The sequence below is a fragment of the Lepidothrix coronata genome, unplaced genomic scaffold (genome assembly GCF_001604755.1).
Source record: "Lepidothrix coronata isolate B3197 unplaced genomic scaffold, Lepidothrix_coronata-1.0 Scaffold1, whole genome shotgun sequence".
In the NCBI taxonomy this organism is placed as follows: Eukaryota; Metazoa; Chordata; class Aves; order Passeriformes; family Pipridae; genus Lepidothrix; species Lepidothrix coronata.
Window position 1 is genome coordinate 4,093,562 of NW_016690181.1, and position 25,511 is coordinate 4,119,072.

Genomic DNA, 25,511 nt, shown 5'->3' on the forward strand with positions numbered 1-25,511 from the left:
TATCCTTTGTAACTTCTACAGTTTTTTGACCTTACATGAAAGTCAAGCATTAGTGTTTGAAAATATCCAGTCTAACCAGGTACATTTCAGTACTGACTATAGAACATCTCAGGTCATTTTATAACTGACTTTGTCTGAGTTATGTCACAAGCCTGTCATGTCTTCATATTCATGTGTGCTAGGACAAAGGAGCAACAAATCATTCTGTTGTGGATCAGCAAGTGGAACACTTGCAATTACTGTACAACACTAATGACAATTTACCTGGGACACAGAACTGAAAGAATAGACAAGATCTTTAAATAAATCCAAGTGCTTATACACCAACACATCTTACATGGCATAAGCTTAGAGGTTTCTTCAGATATTGAACACAGAATAATAGGTAAATTCATAGCTCAATCCAGGCATTTTTTAATGTCTGTTGCTTAAATCTTTAATTGCCTTTTGGAAATATTTTTTCTTAAGAAATAACAGATTCAGAACAAAGTGCTTTAGCCTTGTTCTTTTGGTTTGCACCCCTCTCCTCATTCATGAAGTACAGTGCTAGAGATACTTTCAAAACCTTTCAACTGATGTGTTTCTGCGGTCTCACAAGAACACTAAATAGCATTAGTCTCTGATCTCTTTGTCCATGGCAAACTACATTTCAAGGCATCCTGTGTGCTATAAAAGGTTTAATTTCTGCTCTGTCAGGCAGGCAAGGAGATGTTTGTGATACTTTAATCTCTCATAAACTAACAGTATTTGAATTTGTTCATTTTGGTTTACTAGCTGCTGTTAACATTCTATTGGTCTTTAATCCCAGTGCTCACATATGACTTCAGACTTATATGTATCATCCTTTTTCCAAACAGCTCTGAAGCAGTTCACCACGTGTGGTTGGTGGAGGCTCAGCTGAGTTCTGTGCACCTGACTTAACCAGGTTACTCACTCAGGCTAAGCCAGACTCAGAATTCAACTACAGAACACTACTACAAACTCGCAACGCATTTCAACAGCAGGTTCAAGCAGATGTACTAAGTAAGCAGTTTTGCTTGTTTTTCTTTGTTTCTCCAACAATGGGAGCTTTTCATTTTTTTTTCTTTTTGTTCTCTCAAGCTCTAGGGCTTACCAGTCCTTATGTTTGAATATGAAGAACACTAGGATCAGGATCCCACTTTGTCTCAGCAGCCTCAGAGACTTTCAAGAGCAGAAAGATAGGTGAGATAAAGATGTTTGATACATCTTCTGCTGAATGGCACTTATCAACTGCAGCAATTCAGGACTAGAAGGGGAGTTACTCCTCTATAACTAATGTTGTCCTAGCCAGCAGGCAGCTTCCATGCTGTGTAGCCCCTCATCACAACATAGGGTGGGCAAAACAGGGAGTGCACTGCTGGCCCTGCATAAGGCAAGAAGATGTAGGAGAAGAAAAGAGGGTCTCTGCTATGCACCGAGTGTTCATGAAAAGAGGTGTATCCAAAATTATCTAGATGCATTAGAAACTCCAATACATAGCAGTGGATGTAGCGGTCCTAAGAAGAACAGAACTGCAATGTGGCTGTCATTTTGTTAAAACCAGCCTTCAGCACGTGTCAAGGCCCACTTTAGATCAGGGAGCCAGACAGTTCTGTTAGACTTGTTAGTCTGAACAGCCACATCATGCAAGATAGAAGCTTCTTTTTCCTGTTCCCCAGCTATACTGTCATCCATCCTGGGTTTATCCCAATAAATATGAGGGCAGTGGAAGGGGATATCCAGGTTGTTGAAGGTGTATCACTTGTACCAGCTGCCTTACCAAGGAAGCCAACAGGCTTGCCGGTTAGGGATACTGAAGACTTATGAAAGATGGGGAAGAATAAATAGATTTCTGCCAGTCAGCCTGACTGAGCTAAAAAGGGGAAATAATACAAGTTCCCTATTACCGTGCACATCCAAAATTCCTTGAACAGGAAGCCCGGGGACAAGGCAGACTCAACACCCTATAGATGTATGTGCATTGAAGCCAAGGAAATGTGATTTCTGCTTTAGTCACATGAAAACAGTTATTTCCTTGCACTGAGTGCAAGTCAAAAGGATCTGTTTCTCTCTGCACTCCTACGCTACTATAGTGCTCAGTCAGAGAAGTCTTAATTCATCCTTGTTTATTTTTTAGAAAATCCCTATATATCTAGGTGCTTAAAATGAAGCATTAGTTACATGGAATATGTGCCCTCTAAGTCCAGAAGTTGCTGGATATACTGCAAAGGTGTACTGGGGCCAAAAGTGACCCAGTGACCTCTGCAGGAGATGCTGGTATGGCTGTGAGGCACTGGCAGGGCAGCAGCAATCATGATCCAACCTTCTCAACATAATTAGCAGGATAGAGTCCAACTTGGCCAGTGAGAAGTTGGCCCTTGCACCAGCCCTGCTCATCTTCCTCACTGATCTTCATTAGTTCTTCACCTAAAAGTAAAAACATGCATTAGGAAGCAGCCTTGAGAAAGGCAGTATGGCATTTTTACCCACCTCAGAAGACCTGATAAAAAGCAAGACCTATTGGTCTGAATCACCACACTTTTCTCCCATAATCAACACTCTGTATCATATTGCACAGTTTAATCAAAGCCAGAGTTACTAACCTCTTCAGTATCTGTGATCGATACCATCCCCTAGGCCAAGGAATTTAAACAGGCCTTCACTTATGCTATTCAACATCAGAAATACTTTTGTGCCCTATAGTTCTGCCTGCTTTCCTGCCCCAAGGAACATGCTTACAGCCAGAGCAATCAGAAGGATCTCCAATTTTCTTCTTAGTGGCTCCTCTGGTAGGCAAGTGGGAAGGAAACATAAGAAACTGCTAAGCTCTGTTCCATGCCTGTTTCATGATGAAGTATCTGGTTTAGCCAGCAAGGCATGCAGTCAACTAATTTCACAGACTTTGACCAGAAAAGGCTTTTAACCATCCCACATCTACTTTGGGAAGGGTAGAGAGGTCCCCTTCTCCACCAGTAGAAGGTCATATTTTTGCCAGAAAGGGAGGTCTGACTGCATCAATAGGCACATCCCACACTGGCAGAGGCTCAGAAAGTCACCGCTGTTAAGCTGAAGCCTTACTGCTGCATGTTGCTCAGAACAGCTTTGGAAAGGAGATGACTAAACCTAAGAAGGCATACCCCATTGCATCTGCTGGGTGGGAAAAGAGAGCAGTCAAGGTCTAGAGCACCCATACTGTGAAATATTTTAAAAGCCACAAGTTAGTGTTAGAAGTTTACTAGTATGCTAACACTGCAGCACAGATACTGGTCTCAGGCACAAGCCCTGCTACTAAAGGACTTCAGTGCCTTTTTAAAACAGGTGTATTTTGGAGCACTATTGCACAGAGGTACCATGTAAAACTCAAAACAAGTGAGATGAGAGAGACACTCCCAAGACCCAGATGTCCTCTTGAAGTTGAGAAGAGGGCACATGCAAACTAATTTATGTGCAGGAAGGAAAGGGAAAGGGTCTGTTTGCTTCAGCACTCAATCCTCAATTCTCAAGATATCCATTTTGAGCAACAGCTGGTTTTTTGCCAGTTGAACTCTGCCTTCAGTAGTGCATGTCAGTCAGCTCAGCTTTCTCCCAAAATATCAATGTTCACGTTACTTCAAAGGACAATCCAGACCACCTATGGAATTTTTATATCAATGGTACAAGGGAGAAGCATTTCATAAAGTCTCAAGATACAATGTAGAATAAATGCCTCGAGGAGGGAAGAAGGATCTGTTTTATCCCTTGGGGTCTGCTCTCCCTACACTGTGTCCAAGGCCTAGACAGCCTCTTTTCATGTGGCCTCACTGTCTTTTAGTCTAGAACAAGTTGGACTTCCCAATGTACCATCCACCTCACAGGAGCTGGCAATGCATCAGACCAAGGGAAGAAGAATAAGTATCAGTTTTCAAGGGGACATCCAGTTCTTAGAGTATTTCAGTCAGTCAGCCCAAGTGAGGACAGCAAAAGGTTAGTAAGAGATTAGTGCTTCTGTACCTGCTTTAAAGCTCAGCTCATCAGCCTCCTGTCCTGTGTAATCGTACAGTGCTCGTACCCGTACACCTGGTACCTTTATGTCCTCCTCGTGCCCGTTGGCATCCAGGCACTTCTTGGGAGTGTCTCCATCTGACCACTCTGAAATGTCTTCCTTCTCTCCACTTTGTATGTGGAAGGCAAGAGGGGACAATATGGTTGTTAGTAAATTCATCTCTCACCCACCTCCTCCTGAATCACGCACCACCCTGACTCCCCCCGAGACTGCTCTGCTATAGAACAGGGTGCAAGATGCCCAACAGCCAAGTGAGGGTGAACAGATCCCCGGAGATACTAGGTTCTGTTGAAAGCATCCTAGCATTAGAGCCTTGAGGGCAAGTAGGGTAACTCACTCAAAGTATTTTCACACATGCACACCCTTCATGATCCAATCCTCCTCTAGCAGACCCTCTTATACAAGAAAGGCCAATCCTAACTGGAGAGCCCAGCTATGTCCAGAATTATTCCAGCCAGGAATAAGACAGAGAGGAAGAGCCATGTTTCCCATTCTAAAGAGATATCTGGAATTATGTTTTCCAAGTCAGGGACAAGAGCAGAAGTGAAGAGCAGCAGAGGACAGACACCCGGAACCCAAAAACCCCTGAAGAGGCTGTGTTCCATACTAACTTCACATGGGTGGGTGCCTTCAGGGTGTCATAGAAGAGGCTGTTCTGCTCCTCTTGATAGGAAAACCTGTAGATTGACAAATAGGGCCCCTGAATCCAATAGACTGTGAAATACAATAGTGGCCCTGAGAAATCTTGATATCCCCATTCTTCTCTGCTCAGTTTACTTAGGCCAGAGTTCACCTTTTAAAGCAGGACAGCTACTGGAACAGTAGGATGAGTCTGTTCAGCCTCTCCCTATTCTCCAGTTTGCTTCCTGGCAAGGGAAGCAGCTATACCCAGACTTGTAAGGTAGTACTCAGCACCATGCCAGGGAAAAACAATAAAAATCTGATGCCTGCACTTAGGAAACCACACAGCCAACTGGCAAAGCTGCCAGTTCCCAACTCTTCTCACTCTGTCTGGAAGGAGGAAGAAGAATCAGGGAAATGCATGCCAGAATCACACAACATTAGCCTGATTGGGCTAAGTCTTGTTACTAGAAGGATCTTTACAAGGAATGCATCTTGTGAGGCAGCATGTACTGGAAAAAAAAAACAACCAAACAAACCCAAACCAAATCCAAATAGCTACCCTAAACCGCCTTTTCTACCTGGTCTTTTCCAGAGTGACACAGGCAAGGCCATGGGCAAGAGACAGGAAGTTAAGGAAGAGATCACTCCTCTCAATCCAATTCATGCATGACCCTAGGCAGGACTAACTGATGTATCCCAGACTTCTGCCCTTACCTCTGCCTTGTCTGCAGAGGGGTCTGTGAGACAACACCATCTCGTGTAGGCATAATGCTGGTCAGTGTGACATCATCAGCCATCTTGCCACTCTTCTCCTTCTTGGTGATTTGCCGCTGTGTTTCAAGGGACCATTCCTGTTCAAGGAAAACCAGTAACACTATCAAGCCACTCAGACAGAAAAGTTCTGTGCATCGTTTTTGCCCAGTACAGGACAGAAGACCAGGTCGTACTTCAGTAGCACTGAGCTGGTTAGCCCAATGGCCTTGCTGGCATAGCAGGCTCACTTTTGTTGAATTCCAAGGTGCAACAACCAGCTGTGAGGAAATTATCACAGGAACTTGTCAGAAGGCCCTGAGCCACCTCCTGTTTTTCAACCTTGCAGCTTGATGGCTGGAATATTTGCGGTTTGGCAGGGTTGCATATGTCCCTTTGGGCACCAAACAGCTTGCAACACAACAGCAATTTTAGAAGAGCTTAACATCCTGAGCCTGCTGAGCAAAGACATGGTCTCTCCAACACAAGACTAGTAATCCCCCAATTTCAGTAAAGCAGCTACTTGTTTGGAAGTAGTACACTCTAGAACGCTACATCACCTCAAACTGAGGCCAATTCATCGCCATGCCCGGTCCATGAGTGTTGCGCCACCACTTCAGGTCCTCCTGGTTGTCTGCAGCCATGATGACTTGGTGGAGATCTCGATACAACGCATGAAAGCTATGACCAGAACAGACAGAACCACCAGTAACCAAGTTTCTCAGCAGTTTCCCAAAAGCCAAGTTGGAAGGAAGAGATTAAATTAATGCACAATTACACAGCATCCTAAATCCCATAGGATTAAGGATCCTAGAGCAGCACCTGTTCAGCCCTTGGAAAACACAGCCACCCTTACAGAAGAGTCAGCCTGGCAAACAGGACAGGCTTGTTTGGTGTGGCACTGGCTAACAAGTGCCAGCTCTCAGCACAGCTCATTAAGCGCACACTGAAAGAACCTGGCACATTCTTGCACACAGGCAGGGAGGTGGCTCACATTTGTTGCCTCTACCTTAAAAGTACAGGGGCACAGAAGATTTTTGACTGCAACTATTTTCCCTATGTAAGCCCTACTTAAGGGCAACTTGTGGGCTTTACAGTTATTATTTCACAAAAGGTCTCTACTCAGGACAAAATGGGTGGAATAACTATAGATACCAGAAAGCAACAGAGCTGCATTCCTCAGACTGGGATTACATATAGAAACATGGAGGCATTTCATAGAATAGAAACACACCCACAGGACAGTACTGGACAGTAGTGAAAGAGGAAGTGTTCAAAGGCAGAAAATCCTCATAGGGAAGCCTGGCATTGCCCTCAGAGATACCAGCACTCTGAGGTATTTGGTCAGTCTAAAGGGACCAAATACCAGTTCTAAGATACACTTTAAAGGGGAAGGAGCAAAACCTGGCAGATGCAAGCAGCCGGCTCCCTTTCACTGACACCAGAATTGGCACCCCTCACCAGAGCCTACAGCACTCCAAGCTGGCAGAATTCCCTCCTGTATCAGGGCTGGTACCTTTCGCTGGTGGAGAGGTTGAGATGCTGGTGAAGATTCAGGAGCATCTCCTTAAAGAAGGACAATCGCTTGCGCTCTGCCTCCTGACAGCCCTCAAACACTTGCTCCATGTCCTCCATGTAGCGGGGATTGTAGCGGTTCAACTCTTCCAGCATCTTCTCATATTGATCCTTGCACTGTATCAACACAGGAGGACAGCAACGGTGAGATGTGTTGCCCTGATGTCAAACCAGCAACATTCCCCCTACTCTGGCTTGGGACTGACAAGTTTTTTTTCCCCCCTGCACTGTTGAACAAACACACCAAAGAAGTAGTCCCACAGCTGGTATCCCAGTCCATTGCTCTCCTAATATTCTTGCAAGTTCCCTGTCCTTCCTTGCTACTCTTCCATAGAGGACCTTCCACACATTCGCTCATGTGGACAGGCAAATCAGCTACTTTTGGTAGCAAAGTCTTCAGCTCTACAGGTTCCACCCCCTGCACCAAATTCCCTACACTTTTTTCCTTTTTTTATTTTAAATTCACTTACAAATTAGATCTTACCCAACTTCAAAGACAGAGACCTTAGTTACTGAAATCTCAGTCTAGCTCATTAAAACCTCAGACAACAGAATCTCATACCTCCTTCAGCAGGAGCCATTTCACTGAGTGACATTACAACCAGTGCTTTTTCCTTGAAAGGAGTATCCTTGTGACCCACATCCATACAACATCCTCTCACCTTCTCAGCCTCCTGAGTGCACTTCTCTACACGCTCCTGCAACTTGCGCAGCTGTTCCTGTGAGACGGTTGAATCTGCCTTGGCATGGTTCTCTCTTGTATGGGCTGTTTTCTCCTCCTTCCGGGCTGCATGATAGTTTTTCTTAGAAGTCTCTACCTGTAGGAGGAGGAATGCAGAGAAAGTGATGATCCAGCCCACACTGATCCTCCAATACTCAGAGAAGGCACGTTAACATTTGTTACAGTCTGCACCAACCTACTAGGAATGCTGATTTGGCATTTAGTAAACAATGCTCCAATGGGAAGAGGTACCTTCAAATGATTTCTTTTTCAGTGTTCACCTGCTATGCAGGAATACAGAACCTGTTACCAAAGTCTTCCCACGTGCAAAGGAAGTTATAAAACCACAAGAACAAGAGACCATCTAGACACCCCTCCCTCTCTGGAATTCTCTGCTACTCTGGCTAAACTCAGTTTGTTTGCCCACTGGCTCTGCAATCAGGCAGCCAGCTCAACTGCCCTAATCTCTCCTTCCCCATTCACACTTTGCTCACGTCTTTCATCTTCTTCACCCAGGGTTTTTGGGCTTTTCGGAACCCATCCTCTGCGTCCTTTGTTTCCTTGAAGCCTCCAATCATCTGCTTGTGGTAGGCCTCCTTCTGCCAGGCCTTGATCTTATCTGAGTCTTCACCAGCCAGGTGGTTCCGGACAGCTAAGTGAATTTCACTCAGTTTGTCTGCAGCTGTCAGGAAGGCATGCCAGGCCTTTTCCAGAGTACCATACTGTGGACCTGCAGGAATAAGCACCAGAGGGGCTCTTATACCTCCTGCCCACAGAAAGGAAAGCGCATTTTTTCCCCTGTTACATACATCTACCAGTAGAGTGACTTCCTTAATTTTGCCCCATCACACAATTCAGCATTAACTGTTCTCCACCAGGCAGCATCTAGACTGGCTGTTACAGATGGGCATTTCTTTCAGGCAGCCTCAGCTGTCCCAGATGGTCTCCATTAGGAGAAAGTTTCTTAAAAAAATTCTCTTCACAGATCTTGCCTGAGCTTGACAGATAGCAACACTAGTTCATGACTGAGGCTAAGCTTCTGCTCCACAGATCAGTAGGTCCTTTGGGACATCTGTCCTGCTGTTTCCTGTTACTTTGTGAGACGCTATCAGTTTGAGCACGCTGCCACTAAATCATAGCATTAGGAGTTATGCTCTGACTGGAGGAGAAGAAACAGCCAAGCCATCCTCAAAAAGGGATATCTGCAGCTTCGTTTAAGACTTGAACTGCCCAAGGACTTGCCAAACTAAGCAAAAGGATCTTTTTTCTTTTGTAACCAAACACATGACAATGTAGTGAACACCTCTCCGAGTGAATCAGAGGACTGACTACAAAAACAGGCACACACACAAAAAAGACACCCAAGAAAGCCACCCCCTTCCAGGGGAAGGGAAGCCTGTCCCCCACAGAAACAGTGTCACCTCAGTAAGAGACAGCACTCCAGGAAGAGAGTGCATAATTGCTTCCTGCTCCCAGTCCAATCTGCCAACTTTACCTCTCTCCACATTGGTCCTCCACTTACGGGACCACTCTGTTAGCTGTTGGGCATAGTTCTTCTCTATCTTGGCTCGCTCCTGGAAGCAGGAGATTAAGTCATTGCAGAGCCGGTAGCCATCATCCACACGCTTCACTGTTCGCTTGTAGTTTCCAGCCTGAAATTTCACACAGCATTATTGTTTATGCTGTACTGACTTTCACGTTCCTTCAGAACAGACAGCAGCAGGTCAGTCATTGCATGGGGAGGGAGTGCAGGCCCTTCTGAAGCCAGCATCTGAGTTCAGACCCTCCTCTGACACTCTCTCAGGCAGACACAGGACTGGAGGGAAGAAGCTGAGATGCTCTGCTTGCTTCTCTCACACCTCAGATCAGTGTCAGCCAAACAAGGAACTCTCACTCCACCGAATCTGTGGAAGAAAGGGTTACCTCCTCCCTGCAGTAACACACAGCATGGTGCTGAACCTCCCCCCAGTTCCTTCCTTCCACTTCGCAAGGGCAACATGTCACCCACAAACCTGAAACCCAACCCCCTAATTCCACCGATGGGCGATGGGTGGTAAGACAACATTCCTACTTCCCTTACACTCCAATTATCCTTCCTTACCTCCCAGAAACTGCCCCCAGGAGCCTCCCCACCAGCATCATCTTCTGATGACATCACCCCCTTTTTCTTGCAGCAGAGAATTTTTGCAGATTTCAGTTAACCTGAGAGGAGAGAAAAGTGATTTCAAACACAGCATTGGCTGAGCCTTTGAAGACAGCACAGTTCTCCATGACTCTTGGAGCTGGAGGAGCCCAACTTGCTACCATACAGTCAAGTACTGGCATCACTGCCCCTTCAGCTGCAGATGGCCAGGTCTAGCAGATGCCCAGGACTGAACCAGCCTCCTCCCTCCCCGCAGACAGGAGGCCACCTTGGCAGGCCTGTAACACATTAGGAAAGGATTTTGTAGAAGACAATCTTGCTAAACTTTGGCTGTACAGATATTGTAGATGCTCGTGAATCCGACACTCTCCAGCAGCACCTGATATCTTTGCAGAGATTCCTTTCTTAACCAAGGCCCTCAAGAGGGTAGCAGAAACTGAGGTAGCTAAAGCTATTTGAAATCTGCCTTGAAAGATTTTAGTAAGTCTTTTGTCAATGGGATGACTCCAGCTTCCCAGTATGACTCAGGATTACGGGATTACAACAACTGAGTGGAGAAAACAAGGTTGAGCAGTCAGCAGGCAGGCATGTCTTGAATGGGGAGGAGCCCTATAGGCTGCCCACCAGCTGAGCTGGGCTTGGGCAGAACTACAGAAACATGCTGGGGCATACTCAGCCAAACAGCAGCACAGCATACGTGCCTGTTACCCAGCACCGCTTCCCTAGAAACAGCCCAGCACAGCTGGCATTTTCACTACCCTCAAGTCTTACTGCATTAGGCTCAAAATCTAGGCTGGAAAGTAAAAGCTTTTTCTCATTCTCCACTGTCTCAGAACTTCTGCCCATTTCCCTGTGCTAGCCTGCACTGCCAGTTTGTTCCTGACACGGTACAATTCTATGAATTCCTTAGAGAGAGGCTCAGGGTTGTTCTTGTGCAGGAACGAGAGCAGGAGTAACAGGAAAAGACCCAAGCCCAGTCACTAGCTGACAAACCCAGTCCTTTCTAGGCAAGCCTAGGTTACTGCAGCATACGTGGCCTTTGCTGCCCCTTCTCCTCTTGCACATTCCTAGTTATAAAAAGCTTCCCTCACACCCCAGAGAGGTATCTGCTCATTCTGCCAGCCCACAGAGCCCACAGATGAAGATCAGGTCGAGAGTCCACATCTCCCACCTCCGGCAAATCCTTCTCAGTGTCACAAGCCGCACAGTGAAGCACCCCAACACAGGCTGCAAGAATTTCCGACATTTGGCTCTGTTTGCCCAGTGTCATCCCATGGAGTGTGTCAGAAATATATTAATGCTGTTCCTCCAGCGTTCTTCAGAAGGCTGGAAGTGCTGAATTCCAGTCACTGAAGCACGTTGTTAAATGGGATGTGACATTCAGGTGGGCAAACCTTGAAAAATGATGAATACTTCCACCAAACCATCTGTCCCTGTCCTCCCTCCCCACTGTTAGTCAGCTGGCCCCAAAGCCACCTTACATGCCTCTGGGGCATGCTGTCCCAGTAACTACATACCTGAAAGCTGAAAGTGAGATGCTGCAGGGGAGCAGTGGGAAGCTGGCAAGTATGTCTCAAGCTCTTCAAACTCTGAAAAACGACTGGAGGAGACAGAGATGGACACGGTCAGACACTTTACAGGGATGATGCCTGTTCTGATGCGCTGCAATCCTAGGGATGTCCCCTTTCTACTAGTTACTTAGGAGGGGCACCCTCTGATATAGCAACTGCAGCCAGCGTGCCTCCCAAGATGCCATGTTCCAGCATGTAGCAGAGATGCCAAATCCTTGTGTCACAAGATCTAGCCCCAGAGAGAGTTAAAATAGAAACACTGGGGCAGCATGACAGCACTGTGCGGGAAAGGTAGCATCACAACAGCTGAGCACGGGGAACAGAAAGGCCTAAAATAAGCACATGCCCCAGGCACCCTATGTGGGGCCTGGTCCCCCCCCACTGGACAGTGTCCAATGCAGCAAACCCCACTGCCTTCATGCACTGCTGCACACACTTTTACAAATAGCTGGCTTTGGGAGAAAAAGACAAGGACAGATACACACATATACTTTTTCCAGTCCCTTTTAAATGAAGAGGATTTATATACAAGTCAAAGGACTTGATAATTCTACATTCAAAAAATAAACCCAAAACTCATCAGAATGCATACTCTGGTCTAGAGTCCCTTTAGTAGCAGAGCACCTAGCACTGCCCTGGTAGGATGTGGCTCTCTATCAGGAGAGCTTTTTTTATTCCTTGGTTCTGTTAGCTGTTCCTATCACATTCTCAGAAATACTTTATTTTGCCATTATGGTACAGGTAACTGTCATCAACTTTCCACAGAGCAAAGAGAAACAGAGGCTAAGGAAAGAAAGGACTGAATGAGGCATTTTTGTTTATCTTACATTTATGTCCCTGGGTATTTACTTCAATGTAAAAGTTTATTTATTTAAAAAAAAAAAAAACTCAACAACAGACAAGCAAAAAAATCCCTTCTCAGTCACCAGTATTCACTCAGCTGAGGCTGGACGATTAGGAAACAGAGCAGAAACTGAAAAACTTGGAAGTGGGATTTTTAGTCAGACAGTAAGACCATTTTTGAGAAGAAATGAAAGAAGGTAGGAAAAGAGAAGGAAGGAAAGAAAAGCAGATGGGTTATTGCAAAGAGACTAATGACCTTTGGTGAGGAAGAGGGAGGGAGGCTGGGAGAGAAGAGTTGTGACCCTTTTGCATGGTCCAGGTCACTGGACAAAAGGCTAAAGCTCATCATAAACCTTCTAAGGCTTCCTAGTAGTCCCCAATAAAACCAGACTACACATTCCTGAAATTGCTATGTAAAAGTATATTTAAAACTGTCCCAGATCCTTTCTTTCCTTCTTTCTCCTGATGAAGACACAGATCAATTATATATGACACATGAAGGCTGTATCACTTTTTCCACACCACACCCCCATCCCCAGTTTATCAGGAAGCAATGAATCACAAACATGCCTTCCATCTCTGGTTTCCAATTCAGGCTGACTACACAGTGCTAGAATTTGGGGGGTAAATGTGGAAAGCTGTTGTGTGTCACTTTGTGCTTGTTCATTTGAGGGACAGTCAGGCAAAAAAACCTGAAAAAACTCCAAACCATTCTGAAACCTCAATCCATTCTTTCTGCAGTTTCCATGTTAGAATTTAAGCAATACCTGCCCTACTTTCTCAGAAGTTACAAACCCAAATAACCAGTTTTACTATCACTAAGACTAACAGGCTCTGAAATATAATAGTAGGTAGCTCTGTGGATCAGACTAAGGTTTATCATGGCTGTGTAGCCTCTGTAGACAGCAGCCAAAAGCAGATACCTTCCCTTGTTTTGAGAGCAGAGCAAGCATACATGACGCCTCCCTGCATACTCTCCAAGCCTCTAACCATTTGCTGACAGGATCTTCCTGAGCTGGACCTGGCACCTATGAATGAACACTCAACAGATTTCTCTTCCATTAATTTCTTCAATCAGCTTTTGAATTCACGTGAATTTTCAGCATCCATAATATCATGTGGCATCCCACAGCTCAAGGGTCTACTGTAGTCATCACTACCAAAGCTAGGTGGGAGAATACAATAAAGTAGGATATTTCTACAGTCTAATTTTCATGACCTGAATAGCAGCCAGCTGAATACATATTTCCATAGCAGTTGAACAGACTTTATACAAGTCCAGAAAAATCTAGCTTGTTAGAAGCAGAAGTCAGAGAACAAGGAGGACCCTTTTCTGCCAGGCTTTTTCTGGAGTTTACATACTCCATGACCCATGTCAGTCAGATCAAATTGGATCTGCATGCAGACATAGGGAAGGTACTTAGTACTGGACAGAGACGCTGAAGAACAGCTGCTGCCGTCACCCTGAGCCCAAGAAGAGCAAGTAGACTGGCAGTCCATCCCTTCATGCCTAGCTATTCCTGAAATACCATGTGTTGTGAGCCACCAAGAGCTTGAGACCAGGGAAAACCAGAGTTTGACAGAAAAAGCAAGTATATGCCCTACATGCCAAATCTTGGAGGCTGTTTTACAGCAGAGATGACAGGAATACCTTGTTGACAGCCTGATATAACAAGAGCCGCCAAATGATTCAGGAGAGCTAGCAGAGCCTGTACAGTATGAGAAATGTAGCTGGAGTTATACTGGGTCAACTAGAGTTTCATGTGGGTCAGTGCCAGATACAAGACTCCTGCTGATGCCACTGCCACCTCTGCTAAGAGGAAGCTATTTAGCAAATCATATTTGCAGGGCAAAGGAATGTTTATCCCTACCGTCCTCTATCAGCTCTCACAGTTAAGAGCTACTTAAGACCTCACTGCAGCTCCTGCAAGACAAGTTCTCTGAAGAAAGAGGGAAAGAGTAAATACATCGCTATTCATTTCACACCTCCACAGGTTTATGGATAAGGACATCACAGACACCACTACAACCACCAACATTAGGCAAACTCAACCATGCAAATGAGGTTTCTGCAGAGCTACAACCATTTCTGCTAGTAGTGTTAGAAAAGGTACTTCCCTCATTCCCCCAAATACCTGCTCTCTCTTAGGGACCAACATAATTATTCGGCTACACCTTCTATCAAGTCCCTATTAAGTTATCAAAAAATGTCTCTTGTTCTTTAGCTGCAAAGAGGTGGAATGGCTCGTGACCGCTTCACTGGTTCTGAGCTCCACTCAGGAAAATGCCAGAGGGCTTGGCATAACAGAGCTGTTTCTACCTTTAAACCATGTTGTTAGTCTCACCCCGATCCAGTCAGGGATGCATCTCAGACCACAGATCCCTGCCCTCAGACCAAGGTGTCAGACTAAAACCTTCCCTTTCAAAAACATGTGTGAACCCAATTAAGCACTGCAAGGTGTGCCTTTTTGTTTCATGCTCTCACATCTGTGCAGCAGTGTCCTGATTCGCAAAGAAAACTTCTAGACCCAACAGAAATAATAGCTCTTCTCCCCTGAAAGCTTTCCCTAAGGCAGGTAAACCACAGAAATCCTCTTCCATCTATATCACATTCCAATACTTCTAGCCTCCAAATGCCCAGGGCATCACTGTGCATTGTTTGACTGCCTCCTGAGACTCCTTGTAAGCAATTGTTTTCCTAAGTTTGCGAGATCAAGCCTCTGAACTCTAAAAAAGCTCAAAAGGCTGGTGCATGCAGCCCTGCAGGAATTCACCCACACAAATGGAGCTTGTACACTGCACCAGACAAGGCCTTCTGCCCAATACCTCTTCCCTTTCCTAACTGCAACAGCAAATGCTGGATGCAGACACATGTAGGAATAATCTGAGTTATATTTATCTAGTAACTGAGGCTTTGGTGGAGACACATTTTTATTATGGACTAATTTCTATGTAGGTGTTAAAGCCAAGCTAAGCTAGAGCTTCAATAACAAATGGGCTGCTATACTAATATCCACCTCAAGACAACAACTAACACCACAAGGCAGCAATGTGATACTTTCTGCAGCCAATTTGTTTGATTCCCAGAGTTACTTTTCTGTGTAGCAGACAGTGGTGAAGGTATTGTTTTCACTCCAGGGCACTCTGGTGTAGGGTGAATCTGAAGTTTCAATCTGAACAATTAAAATACACTGAAGGATGGCAGCCCGGCTCCCCTTACAGAATGATGGGCAAGAAATCCTTTTTCTTTTTCCTCCTGTTAACTTGTCAGAATGGAGCTGAAGCCAGGAGGTTCCACATGACTCCAGCAGTGTAATAAACTGGATTGCTGCTGGTACAGCAGAGTTAGGAAGGTCCCCGATCGAGAGAATGAAATGGGGCATGGGGCAAGGTGTCCTTTCCAGGCTCACAATCTCTGGAAGTGCACATCCAATAGCTCTGAACCAGTAACTGGGATGATGCCCAGTAATGTGCTCTCCACTGCCATTATATAGGAGGATTGATATTTACAGGTATACTCACCTTCCTCCAGAGGGGTCAGTTCTCTACTGCTAGAGAGGATGCCAAGTAACACAAAGATCCTCCAAAACTTCCCTTATAGGTATTTATCTTAGTGCAGTGGTCACACCCTCAGTAGAATCACATGACTGGGAAAAGGACTAAGCCAGTGTTTCCCAGCCACTCCCTAAGGACTGAAGCCTGCCAGGGCTGCCTAATACAGTTTCAAGCAAGATTTCAGCTCATCTCTCCAGCCAGGGAGAGGTCAGAGAAACATCAGGCAGAACAGCAACTACACACAGAGGTCACTTTAGCTGTGTGCAAGCCTGTAACAGAAGCCTGTATCCCAGACAATGATTCTCTAGAAATCATGTGGCTGTCCACTAGCAAAATTCTTCAGGATTATACCAAAGTACTAAAATACAGAGAAGATCCTGTTCCACTTGAAGGACTGACCTACTGACTCTACAAGCTGCTTCATTATACTCTCTTATTTCAGACCAAGTTTCTTTATATTGGTCTCCTTCACATTCAGACCAAGCTAGTGTACAGATGACAGACATGCCCCGTGCATCACCCAAGTTGTCTTCAAAATGTTCATGCAGAATTCAATACTTTCCACATTTATTAGCTATTCCCTGTCAGTGGCCAAGGCTACAGGACAGGCTTCTACTAATACATTGCTGCTGATCTAAGGGTTAAGATTCCTGGCTGACATAGCTATACCAGGCAGAAATTGTTTTACCAAGAAAAGGAAAAAAAATCTGCTTTCGTTTCCAATATGATGTAGGAGATCTTTAGTATTACAGGAACACAGATCTATCCTGGTTAACGCAACAGTATGAGACAATGTTAATGAAAGAATGTATTGGGCTATCAAGGTATGTTCTAAGTTTTTCCAAAATTGTGCTTCCTATTAAGAAAAAAAAAAATTATAATCTCAAATACAGAGTTAAAGGAGGGAGGAAATCAGTGTTGGACCATTGGGTACCACACTCCAGTGGGGCAACAGGCCATGTTCATTTTTATTTGAAATGGTTGCTGGAATGATCTAAACATGTATGCTGTGTCTGTGTACTTAACAGGCAGTTAAAAGCTGAAGCAGCTGACAGTTCAATAAGAAGACACACATGAAAGCTACAAGGAACAGCACTACAGTAGCCTGCTTTCTTAGTCCTGTGAATAGCATTGCTCCTGTTCCACACATTAGTCAGCATGCCCACTTCCCAGCTCTCACTCCCTGTCTTACCATGCTCTCGGCAAGCTTTTAACCCAGGCAGATGTTGAGAACCTGCAATCTCTGCTGTCCCACTCCCTGAGCCTCTTCACTTGTTTGTTTCTATGCTGGGTATTTCCCAGGGTACTTGCCAACCTGCTGCATCCATCTCTGCAAGCAAACACCAAGCTTGCCAGTAAATATATGAAGTCAGCATTTCCCTTTTAATCAGAAGGGACCCCAAACAACTGGAAGCTCTTTCTTCCTAAATTACTGATAAACAGGTGTTTAAAGCTCCAGTCAAAGCTATTATATCCCTCCTCAGCAGTCTCATTGTGCACTGAATGCAAAATTCCAGGATTTAATCTACCTTTTACCAGGTAATGTTTTTTTCTGCACTCAGTGACTGGTAAGACAAGATCAGTAGTCCATCCTATAATCCAGTTGCCTGTAACTTAGTAAAGGTAACTCATTGTAACAGCAGGCTGAGCTACTCTACCCACTCCAACTAAGCCTGAAGGAAGAAGTTTTGTTTGTTTGGATCTTTATGTGAACTGATCAAAACAGAACAAAATGCCTCAGACTCATCCAACCCTGAGGAAAGAAGGCAATGGGAAATGGTGATCACGCGTGTTTCCTGCAGTTGGGGGTGGAGGGGGGGGAGGTGAGGGGTGAGGAAGCAAACTCCAGTAAGTCCCTGTCAGTGGAATATTTTCCTTCTGTGATTTAATCACCTTTCAACCCTGAGAGAAGGGATCAAGTTTACTTGAATGCATTAACTCTTCAGGAAGCAGACTTCAATCAATGCAATCAAGCAACCTTTAGAGAAGCCACAAGCTAGTTAGATCCATTCTAACACTGAGCTTCTGGTAGTTTCTTACTTCACTAGACTGCACAGCAGTCCGATACCTCCAGCCCTCTCTGCCCCTTCCTCCCATTTGGAAGTCACACTATTTTTTTAAGCCATCTGCAGTTCTGCAACTTCTGGCTTTACCAACAGTCCATTTTCCATTGGCTGCCTTTTGAGGAAGGGGGAAATGGAAGATAAAGAGTTGGCAAGAAATTCGTCCTTCAGGGCCAATTAATTCAAAGTACTGTATTTCTTTATCTATGATGATTGCATCAAACAGATTTCTGGTTTTACTCGGTAAAAGCTGATTTACTAAAACTCCTTATTATGTGAATACTTTCCTTCCAAATATTCATCTAACGTAGACAAAAACATGAAAGATCATCATCATCAAGGCATTTCTGAAGTTCATCCAGTTCCCTGGAGGCCTTCAAGTCCCAAACAGGCCATAGAAGGGAGTAAAAACCAACTTCTTGAATTGAGAACTGAATAAGGTAAGATGGAGTGCTAAGACATCTCTTATGGTAAAAAAGAAGAATGAGGTAATTACTTCTGTTCCCTGCGTGATCAGTTCCTCCACTTTGATGGCAAGCCTCTTTGTTCACCTTTTTTCACCAGAACTAGGTTTACTCAATTGCTTCCTTGCAGGAAAATCTAAACAGCATAAAAAACAACTGCAACTGTAACGCAGACTTCAATACCATATGAACTGGAAGGACTGTATGCCAGCTTTTATACCAAGTCATTTCACATAGTCTTTTATGGGTCCAGACATGTGGAAAGAAAGCATTGCTTGCTCTGTGGACTGAAGAGAACATTCAGTAATTCAGATTCCCTTTGTAGTATCTCCTGGTTCAAGAAGAATTTGGCAGATTATTCACTTCGTAGATATTTCATTCCTAAAGATACTCTCATACCTTTCTAACAGATTTGCTAGAGATTCACAAAGACAACAAAGTTGAAGTAGGAAAGCCATTAGGAACTGGCCTGCACTGGGGAGATTCATACTTCATAAAATCATAGAAAGTCTTGGGTTGGAAGGGACCTCAAAGACCATCTAGTTCCAAGCCCACCTCCATGGGCAGAGACGCAACCCACTAGACCAGGTTGCTGAAAGCCCCATCCAACCTTGAACACTGCCAGGGATGAGGCATCCACAGATTCTCTGGGCAACCTATTCCAGTGCCTCACCACCCTCTGAGTAAAGAATTTCTTCATAACATCTAATCTAAATCTCTCCTCTAGTTTAAAACCATTCCCCCTTGTCCTATCTCCATCTATCCATGTAAAAAGTCACACTCTTTTTTTTATAAGCTCCCTTTACATACCGAAAGGCTGAAATTCTTCCACTGAAAGGCCACGAATACTTCACACATTATTCTTGAAGTTCATTGTCCTATATGTCACGGAGGAACTTTTATCTGCTTTCACAGTATCTACACAGAATCTGCTCTTTGGTATCAGTGGTGCCTCTTCAAATAGATTTTTGGATCTCAAGCTGAAGGACAGGACTATTAATATAAATTACTTCATATCCCAGATGTTATCCAAAAGACTCCAGAAGAACACAGGCAAATGGGACAGTCAGCCCACGTGACAGGATAGATTTTAACTGTTCAGCATCACTGCAATGTCATCTGCCTTCTCAGTCTACTGGCCAAAGGAGTGATCTCAGTTTCTGGTCCTCAGTACTCAACATGATATGTGAGGAAAGAACACTGGAAGGCTTTTTAAAAAACTGCAAGCACAACAGCAATACAGTGGGCTTTATCTCCCCCCTCCTCATGCTTCCTGAAGCAGCTCAAACCCTGAATTTTTGCTTGCATTGGGGTAGAAGCCTGCTGGAGCCAAGAGCAGGCTTTCACACAGGTTTCCACACATCAGCAGTCCTAGCACAAGGTAGAGCTGACTGGAAACACTAAGAAGCAAAAGTAAATATCCAGAATCATTCAAGTGAAATATGCTGCATCTTCTCCCAATCCTTCATGAAAGCTTCTTGCCCTTGTCAGAGAAGGCAGCAAAGCTACTTCAGAGCTCTGCACAGCAGTACTGCAGCTGATGTAGCCCAGCACACTCAGGAGCAGGAGAGTTTTGGTTTGGCAGCAGGGGTACTAAGGGACAGGAGGAAGCTACTGACAACAAAAAAATCACCTGCAGGCAACTGAAAAGACTGACTATGGCCCCAAGAGCTCAGGAGGTAAAGACCATATCTTCCTACAAACAGAAGAGATGCAGGTTGGACAAGCTCAAAGTACAGACAGGGCTGAGGAGGCTGAAGACTTGCTAACATTGTTAGTTATGGGTTGCCTGCAGCAATTTTAACTCCTCTAGTCTGGAAGAACTTACTGACATATTGCAATAAACAGAGTCCTACCACAATCACCTTCTAAGAGAGGATAAAATCCCCCACAAGCCTAACGCCTCTGGATCCAAGCCTCTGGCACCACGGAGATCTCACATGCCTCTTCAACAAACTATGGTGCCCAGTGACAATCACTAGATTTAACACACAAATTCTGATTATCACAGGTCTGAAAGGCTCTTTCCCATCATGCCATTCACAGCAAGAAGAAACCACTGAAGGCTCAAATATGATTAGGATGCCAGTCACACTTACTGCCTTACAGCAGTGCCCAGCTTCAGCCTGTACTTCAGCCTGAAGGAACTTGAAACTAATGTACCAGTCACTGAAACAAAGCCGGATGATTATAGCAGAGGATGCACCAGGCTATTTGCACTGACATTACACTTTGTTATGCTGGAAAAATTTGTGCCCAAACAGTCAGAGTGCATTTGGATGTTAAATTACAGTGGTCACCGTGCTGCAAGGAAGTAGCAAAAAGCTACCGCTTGAATAGCTTCTTAACTGCTCCATGGATTCAAAGTTCTTTTGTAATTGTTCAAAGAGCAAAATCCCAAATTCCTCATGAAAACTTCCAGATACAATAGCCACTGTTTTCTGACCCATCCACTATGGCCTCAAACTAAAATATTAAGGCTTTTTTTTTAATTTATCTGACACAGTTGCCTGTCACAGAGTACCCTCTACACCCATCACGCTGACTGACTAGTGATAAAATAGGTTGCCTGATCACAAAGTCTGCTTTAAAAAGATAAGAGCTTCTTAAAGGGCTTAAACAGCTCCCCTATTGTTTAGGCATTTCCCCATGAACTCTCAAGAGCAGCCCAAATTCACACATCACTGATCAGCTGATGGCAAAAATTGTTAATGCTTGCTGATCAAGATGGCAGTTTATTAATGCTTGCTGATCAAGAGCATAGCTTTTTCCACTCAGGGTACAAGCAGATACTTTTAGCTTTTGAGGTCCCCAGTTCAATCCCTGGATGTCAGCCATGACCAAATAGATCAAACAACAACTGAATAATCTCCAGCCCTCAAGATGGCCGGAATAAAGAATATACAGTATTTGCCATGCTTGGTGATATCATGAGTTCTTGACAGATGCTCACATCACCCCTGCTGCAGTGACTGATGTGTTCTCACAGCTCTGCACTTCCTAAGAAGTCACATTACAAATATACCTGACTATATTATTGAATGAATATATATGTGTGTGTATAGATTTTTTTTTTATTGGAAATTCATAATTGTCCAGGGAAAGCCCAGAAGATTCAGGCTAGGTCTTGTATAAGCCACAAAACCCTAAAATGACTAAAACCACCAGTCATTGTCCTGTGAAGAAATTAATTTGGGTCCACAAGACTTTCAAGCTTTTATGACTTGGTTACAAACACTCTGCCAATGACCTGCAGCATTTTAGTGTAGTCCAGTCACACACAGTCCTATTCACTTGCTGACATTCGATAATGGAGTTACAGGTGGGCAGTTGTTGTCAGGCCTATGCATAGCTGACGCACTGAAGTTACTGGTTTTTACAGCCTCAGAAGAAGACAGTCTTCACTTGAACAAGCGCAGGCAAGCCAGAGAAGCTCAAACTCATAGGTCAGAAGGAAAAAAAAAAAAGCCAATAAAGCAATACAATAGAGCAGGCACAGAATAGGGAAGGCAACAGGCAGCTGATCCAGCTCACACATTCATTCTGTTCCAAGCTGCAACTCAAAGGACAATCTAGCAAATATTTTAGGGAACTTCTAGTGAAATACCATTAATTACACAAAACACAGTCAAAGGAGAACTGACTCCATCTCACACAGAGCACATTGTGCACTTCAGAGAAAGGTGAATCCTTGCCTGAAAGAATGTGTCCAGTTATGCAATGCATAGGGAGAAGCTCCACTTTGACTCCACCCAGAGACCAGCTCACACCTGGAGCAAGGAGTATCTGGACCCTGTCATTTTTAGCCCACATGCTGCAGTTGTACATTCTGCTCCCACACCGCCCCCAGAATGACTTGTGTCACCCACTGTAAGGCTTAGTGACTTCTCAGTGACATTTCAATTCCAGGGTGGAGTGGGAGGCTCTGCTTTGGTACTGTACTGCAATCAATTACCATCATATCAAAAATTCCTTTGTGCAAATTAGACTGGCAGTTGATTTGAAGGGGAGAGAGGCTCACCTCCAGTTTCAGGAGGTAGGGAGCATGTGTTTCCAGGGTTAAAGAGTGAAAGAAAAGGCCAGACTACTTCCGAGGGCCAGGAACAAGTATCCAGAAGTGGTCAGCTAACCTCACCCTCACCACCAAGCTCTGAGCCTTCTGCGTGCCTGAAGAACTGAAGCAAGTGAAGAACACATAGTTGGCACAGAAAGTGGTGAAACAGGTTAACGCGTTCGGGCCATGCTAGCTTCACTTATCAATAGCGTTGCAGAGATCATGGAACCCTCCTCCTGTGAACAGTGACAAATGAGACTGTCCTCTCAAGCACTGGATGTTCAGGCCCACTAACACCCTCCATGTTTATCAGCTTTTTCCTGCCCTGGGTTGCAGAGGACACGGTAACCCCAGCAGCCTGCCAGGGGCCCAGTGACACAGCCGCAGGCAGCACCGCTGTGCCTGCCCCCCGCCCTCCTCTCCCCTCCCTGCTGTCGGCAGCCAGAAGGGACGAAGAGAGTGAGCAAGAGCACTGTCCCGCCTGCCGAACTCCTCAATCCGGCTGTCAGGAGTCCGGCTCACAGACCGGCAATACGGATCCCCTGAGACAAGGGAGTGCAGCGGCCCTGAGCCCGGGCCCCGGCGCGGCCCCTTCCCCCAAGGGGTCCTGGGAAGCCGCTTTATCCCCTTTCTCCATAGCGCTGCCAGCGCCCGCGGCTCCTGTTTCAGAGTGGGAAGCAGCTCAGCGCGGATCCGGCACAAAGGGGCCCCTGTCCCCACGGCGGAGCGGAGGCGCGGGCGCCGGAGAGAAGGAGGGAGGGGGAGCCTCGGCAACCCCCAGCGACGGGGCGGTGGCAGCGGCGAGCCGGCCCCGGGAGGCCGGCGGCGGGGCACCCGCCGAGGGTTGGGCTGGCGGCCGGGCTGCGAGGGACGCGGAGGGACCGGAGCTCTCCCGGGAGCTTCCCTAGCTCCCCGCTAACGACCTGCCGGGGATCGCAGCCCCGCCGCCCTTCCCGGCCGCGCCGCCCCTCTCCGCACCTACCGGGGGTCTCCGCTGCGACTCCAGCCGAACTGCGCCGAGCCGCCTCCCGGTCCCCTTCTACCCACAGGCAGCGCCCAGCCGGGCACCGCCTCCCCCTCCCGCCCCCTTTCCATGAGGAAACTTTTCCCTCGCAGCTGCCAGCCCCTCCCGCGCCGCGCTGCCCGCCGCGGGAAGGCGGCGGCGGGACTGGGGTGAGCTCTGCCACCAGGACCCCGGCACTCCACGGGGCACAGGTCCGAAAGCCGCCCGGCCCAGGAGAGTGGAGCACACAGCCCCGCAGAGGTCATCCCACCGCTTACCTCGCAGGCAGCGCTACTTGGCGGGACGTTCGGCGGGCAGCGGCCACCTGGGCTGGCCGCAGGCTGAGCCCTCCCCCTATTTCAGCCGCGGGACACGGGGGCTTCCGCCCCGCCTCCAGCAGCTCCCGCGGGGCGGGCCCGACCCCTGCTCTCGGGGCGCTCCGGTGGCGGCGGAGCAGCTCCGACACAACTCCCGCCTCCCCGCCCCCTCCGCCGGGCCCTTGATCCAATTAACGGGAGCGGGCTCTGTCCAGGCAGGTGGGGCCGGGGCAGGGCGCTGGGAGGGCAGCTCCGGCTCCCGTCGCCGTTCCTCGCCACGGGGAGGGCGTGAGGTCGGCCCTGGGCCCGGGGTGAGGAGGGCGCCAGCTGAGGTCTGAGCGGCCGGGCCCCCGGTTGTGGTGGACGGCGGGAGCGGGAGGGTGGCGGCCCTGCGAGGAGCTGCCCTCTCGGCCTTGCCGTGAGGAGTTGGGCTCCTGTCTGTGTTGCCCACTGGCTTTGGAGCTTTAGTCGGTTTTAAGTTAGTTCCCCCGTGTGCCCTGCCGGCCAGCTGGCCTCCGGTGTGGTGGAGCAGGAGTCCCAAGCGGGTTCCCCAAGGCCAGCTCCTACCCGAGTGTAATGCTGTGCTCTTGTTTGTGAGCATGACATGGGTCACTCTCCCTGGGCTTGAAGACTGTCTTCACCTCGGTTTGGCTTGGCATCCATCTTTCAGCCCAATCCTGTTTTCAGTCACTCTCCCTTTCCTCTGAAAACCTCTATCTGAATAATCTGGACCTTGTCTTTAAGCCCTCATAGCCTTTAAGATGACACCAGGTGTTTCTGAATGCCAGGGAGTTTGCCTGCCAGCAATTCCATTTCTAACGCCAGGCCCCAGGTGCGATTTCACCATGACGCTGGGGCAAGGCTGTTGTGAGAAGCACTGGGAGACCTGCCTCCTCTTGACTGCTTCCAAGTGACTTGGGACACAATTCCAAGGACCAGCTGTGGGTTTACAGTGATGTTTATTCAACTGGTGGAGAAAAGAAAGACTGAGAGCCTTGCAGGAGGAAGAGAGGAAAGAGTGTGCCATAAATCTGTACTTCCACTTCTCTGGAGCAGTACTTGGATGTTTTTTCTTTACAACTGCCCCAGGTTTCATAAGACCCAGGAAATTACCTGTACTGATGCCCTTCACATTGCTGTGTTGGAAAGTGGATGTTAGGAACCATTCCACTTAAATTCTTTTAAGGCAAATCCTCAGTGCGCGGTCCCTGGAAGATGGGCACCCATGGCAGGTCATTGGCTGGGGTGTGACCACTTCCTTTCAGGAAGTGAGGAAAGATGCTTATCTTGTCCTCAAAGTTAATCACAGTTGAGCCTATAAGCAACAACTTTGTTTTTACTAAAACATAACCAAACTCAAGTCTTTGACATAGGTACTCCCTAATTCAATTATGTTCTGAGTTTTTCATTCCATTATCAAACTAATGTATCTTAATGAAGTACAGAAAAGGCAAACACCTCATGCATTAATATTCTATATCCAGCGATTGCCTTTGCTATGTTTTCGTGCTGATTTCTATATTGATAGTCAACGTACTGAGCATCCAAGATAGATAACGTCCATTTGGGACCTGGGCGCTGCTAATACTGATTGCAAGGTGAGGGTACTCCATAGCATGGCTGCTGCAAGCCTTGTTCCAAGGCTGGAGTGGCTTAGGGAAGATGGGGAGCTCAGGTAAATGAGGTCATAACAACTGTAATATTTTTGTTCATTTTCCTGGTGCAGGCAGCTTAGCAATGGTCGTGGGATAGGAGGTCAGATAGCGTGATATCTACTCTTTCTCTT

The 25,511-nt window shown here is 46.4% G+C and overlaps 2 protein-coding genes across 8 annotated transcripts in view; one reads left to right on the forward strand and one right to left on the reverse strand.

Moving 5' to 3' along the window:
• Positions 1-25,511, forward strand: part of DDB2 (damage specific DNA binding protein 2) — a 51,122-nt gene that overhangs the window by 8,752 nt on the left and 16,859 nt on the right. Inside the window, exon 2 of one of the 2 annotated variants that reach the window (XM_017806789.1) lies at positions 1,102-1,203. The gene's annotated coding sequence lies outside the window, so the exon portion shown is untranslated. Of the gene's footprint in view, positions 1-1,101; positions 1,204-23,709; positions 23,941-25,511 lie in introns of those variants that run through there. The other variant, XM_017806822.1, reaches the window with a different exon arrangement.
• PACSIN3 (protein kinase C and casein kinase substrate in neurons 3) lies at positions 2,110-23,798 on the reverse strand. 6 transcript variants are annotated; one of them, XM_017806835.1, is made up of 12 exons: positions 23,687-23,798; positions 11,373-11,455; positions 9,814-9,914; positions 9,208-9,364; positions 8,207-8,442; positions 7,654-7,809; positions 6,933-7,108; positions 5,977-6,097; positions 5,381-5,517; positions 4,654-4,719; positions 3,991-4,151; positions 2,110-2,427 (listed from the first exon to the last, which is right to left on the reverse strand). In XM_017806835.1, exons 3-12 carry the CDS (start codon positions 9,865-9,867, stop codon positions 2,312-2,314), a joined length of 1,380 nt encoding a protein of 459 aa, XP_017662324.1. In that variant the 5' UTR covers positions 9,868-9,914; positions 11,373-11,455; positions 23,687-23,798; the 3' UTR covers positions 2,110-2,311. The 6 variants fall into 6 exon arrangements, with proteins under 6 accessions (XP_017662324.1, XP_017662341.1, XP_017662348.1 ...); XM_017806852.1 differs by lacking the exon at positions 23,687-23,798 and adding an exon at positions 23,388-23,457; XM_017806859.1 differs by lacking the exon at positions 23,687-23,798 and adding an exon at positions 21,959-22,005.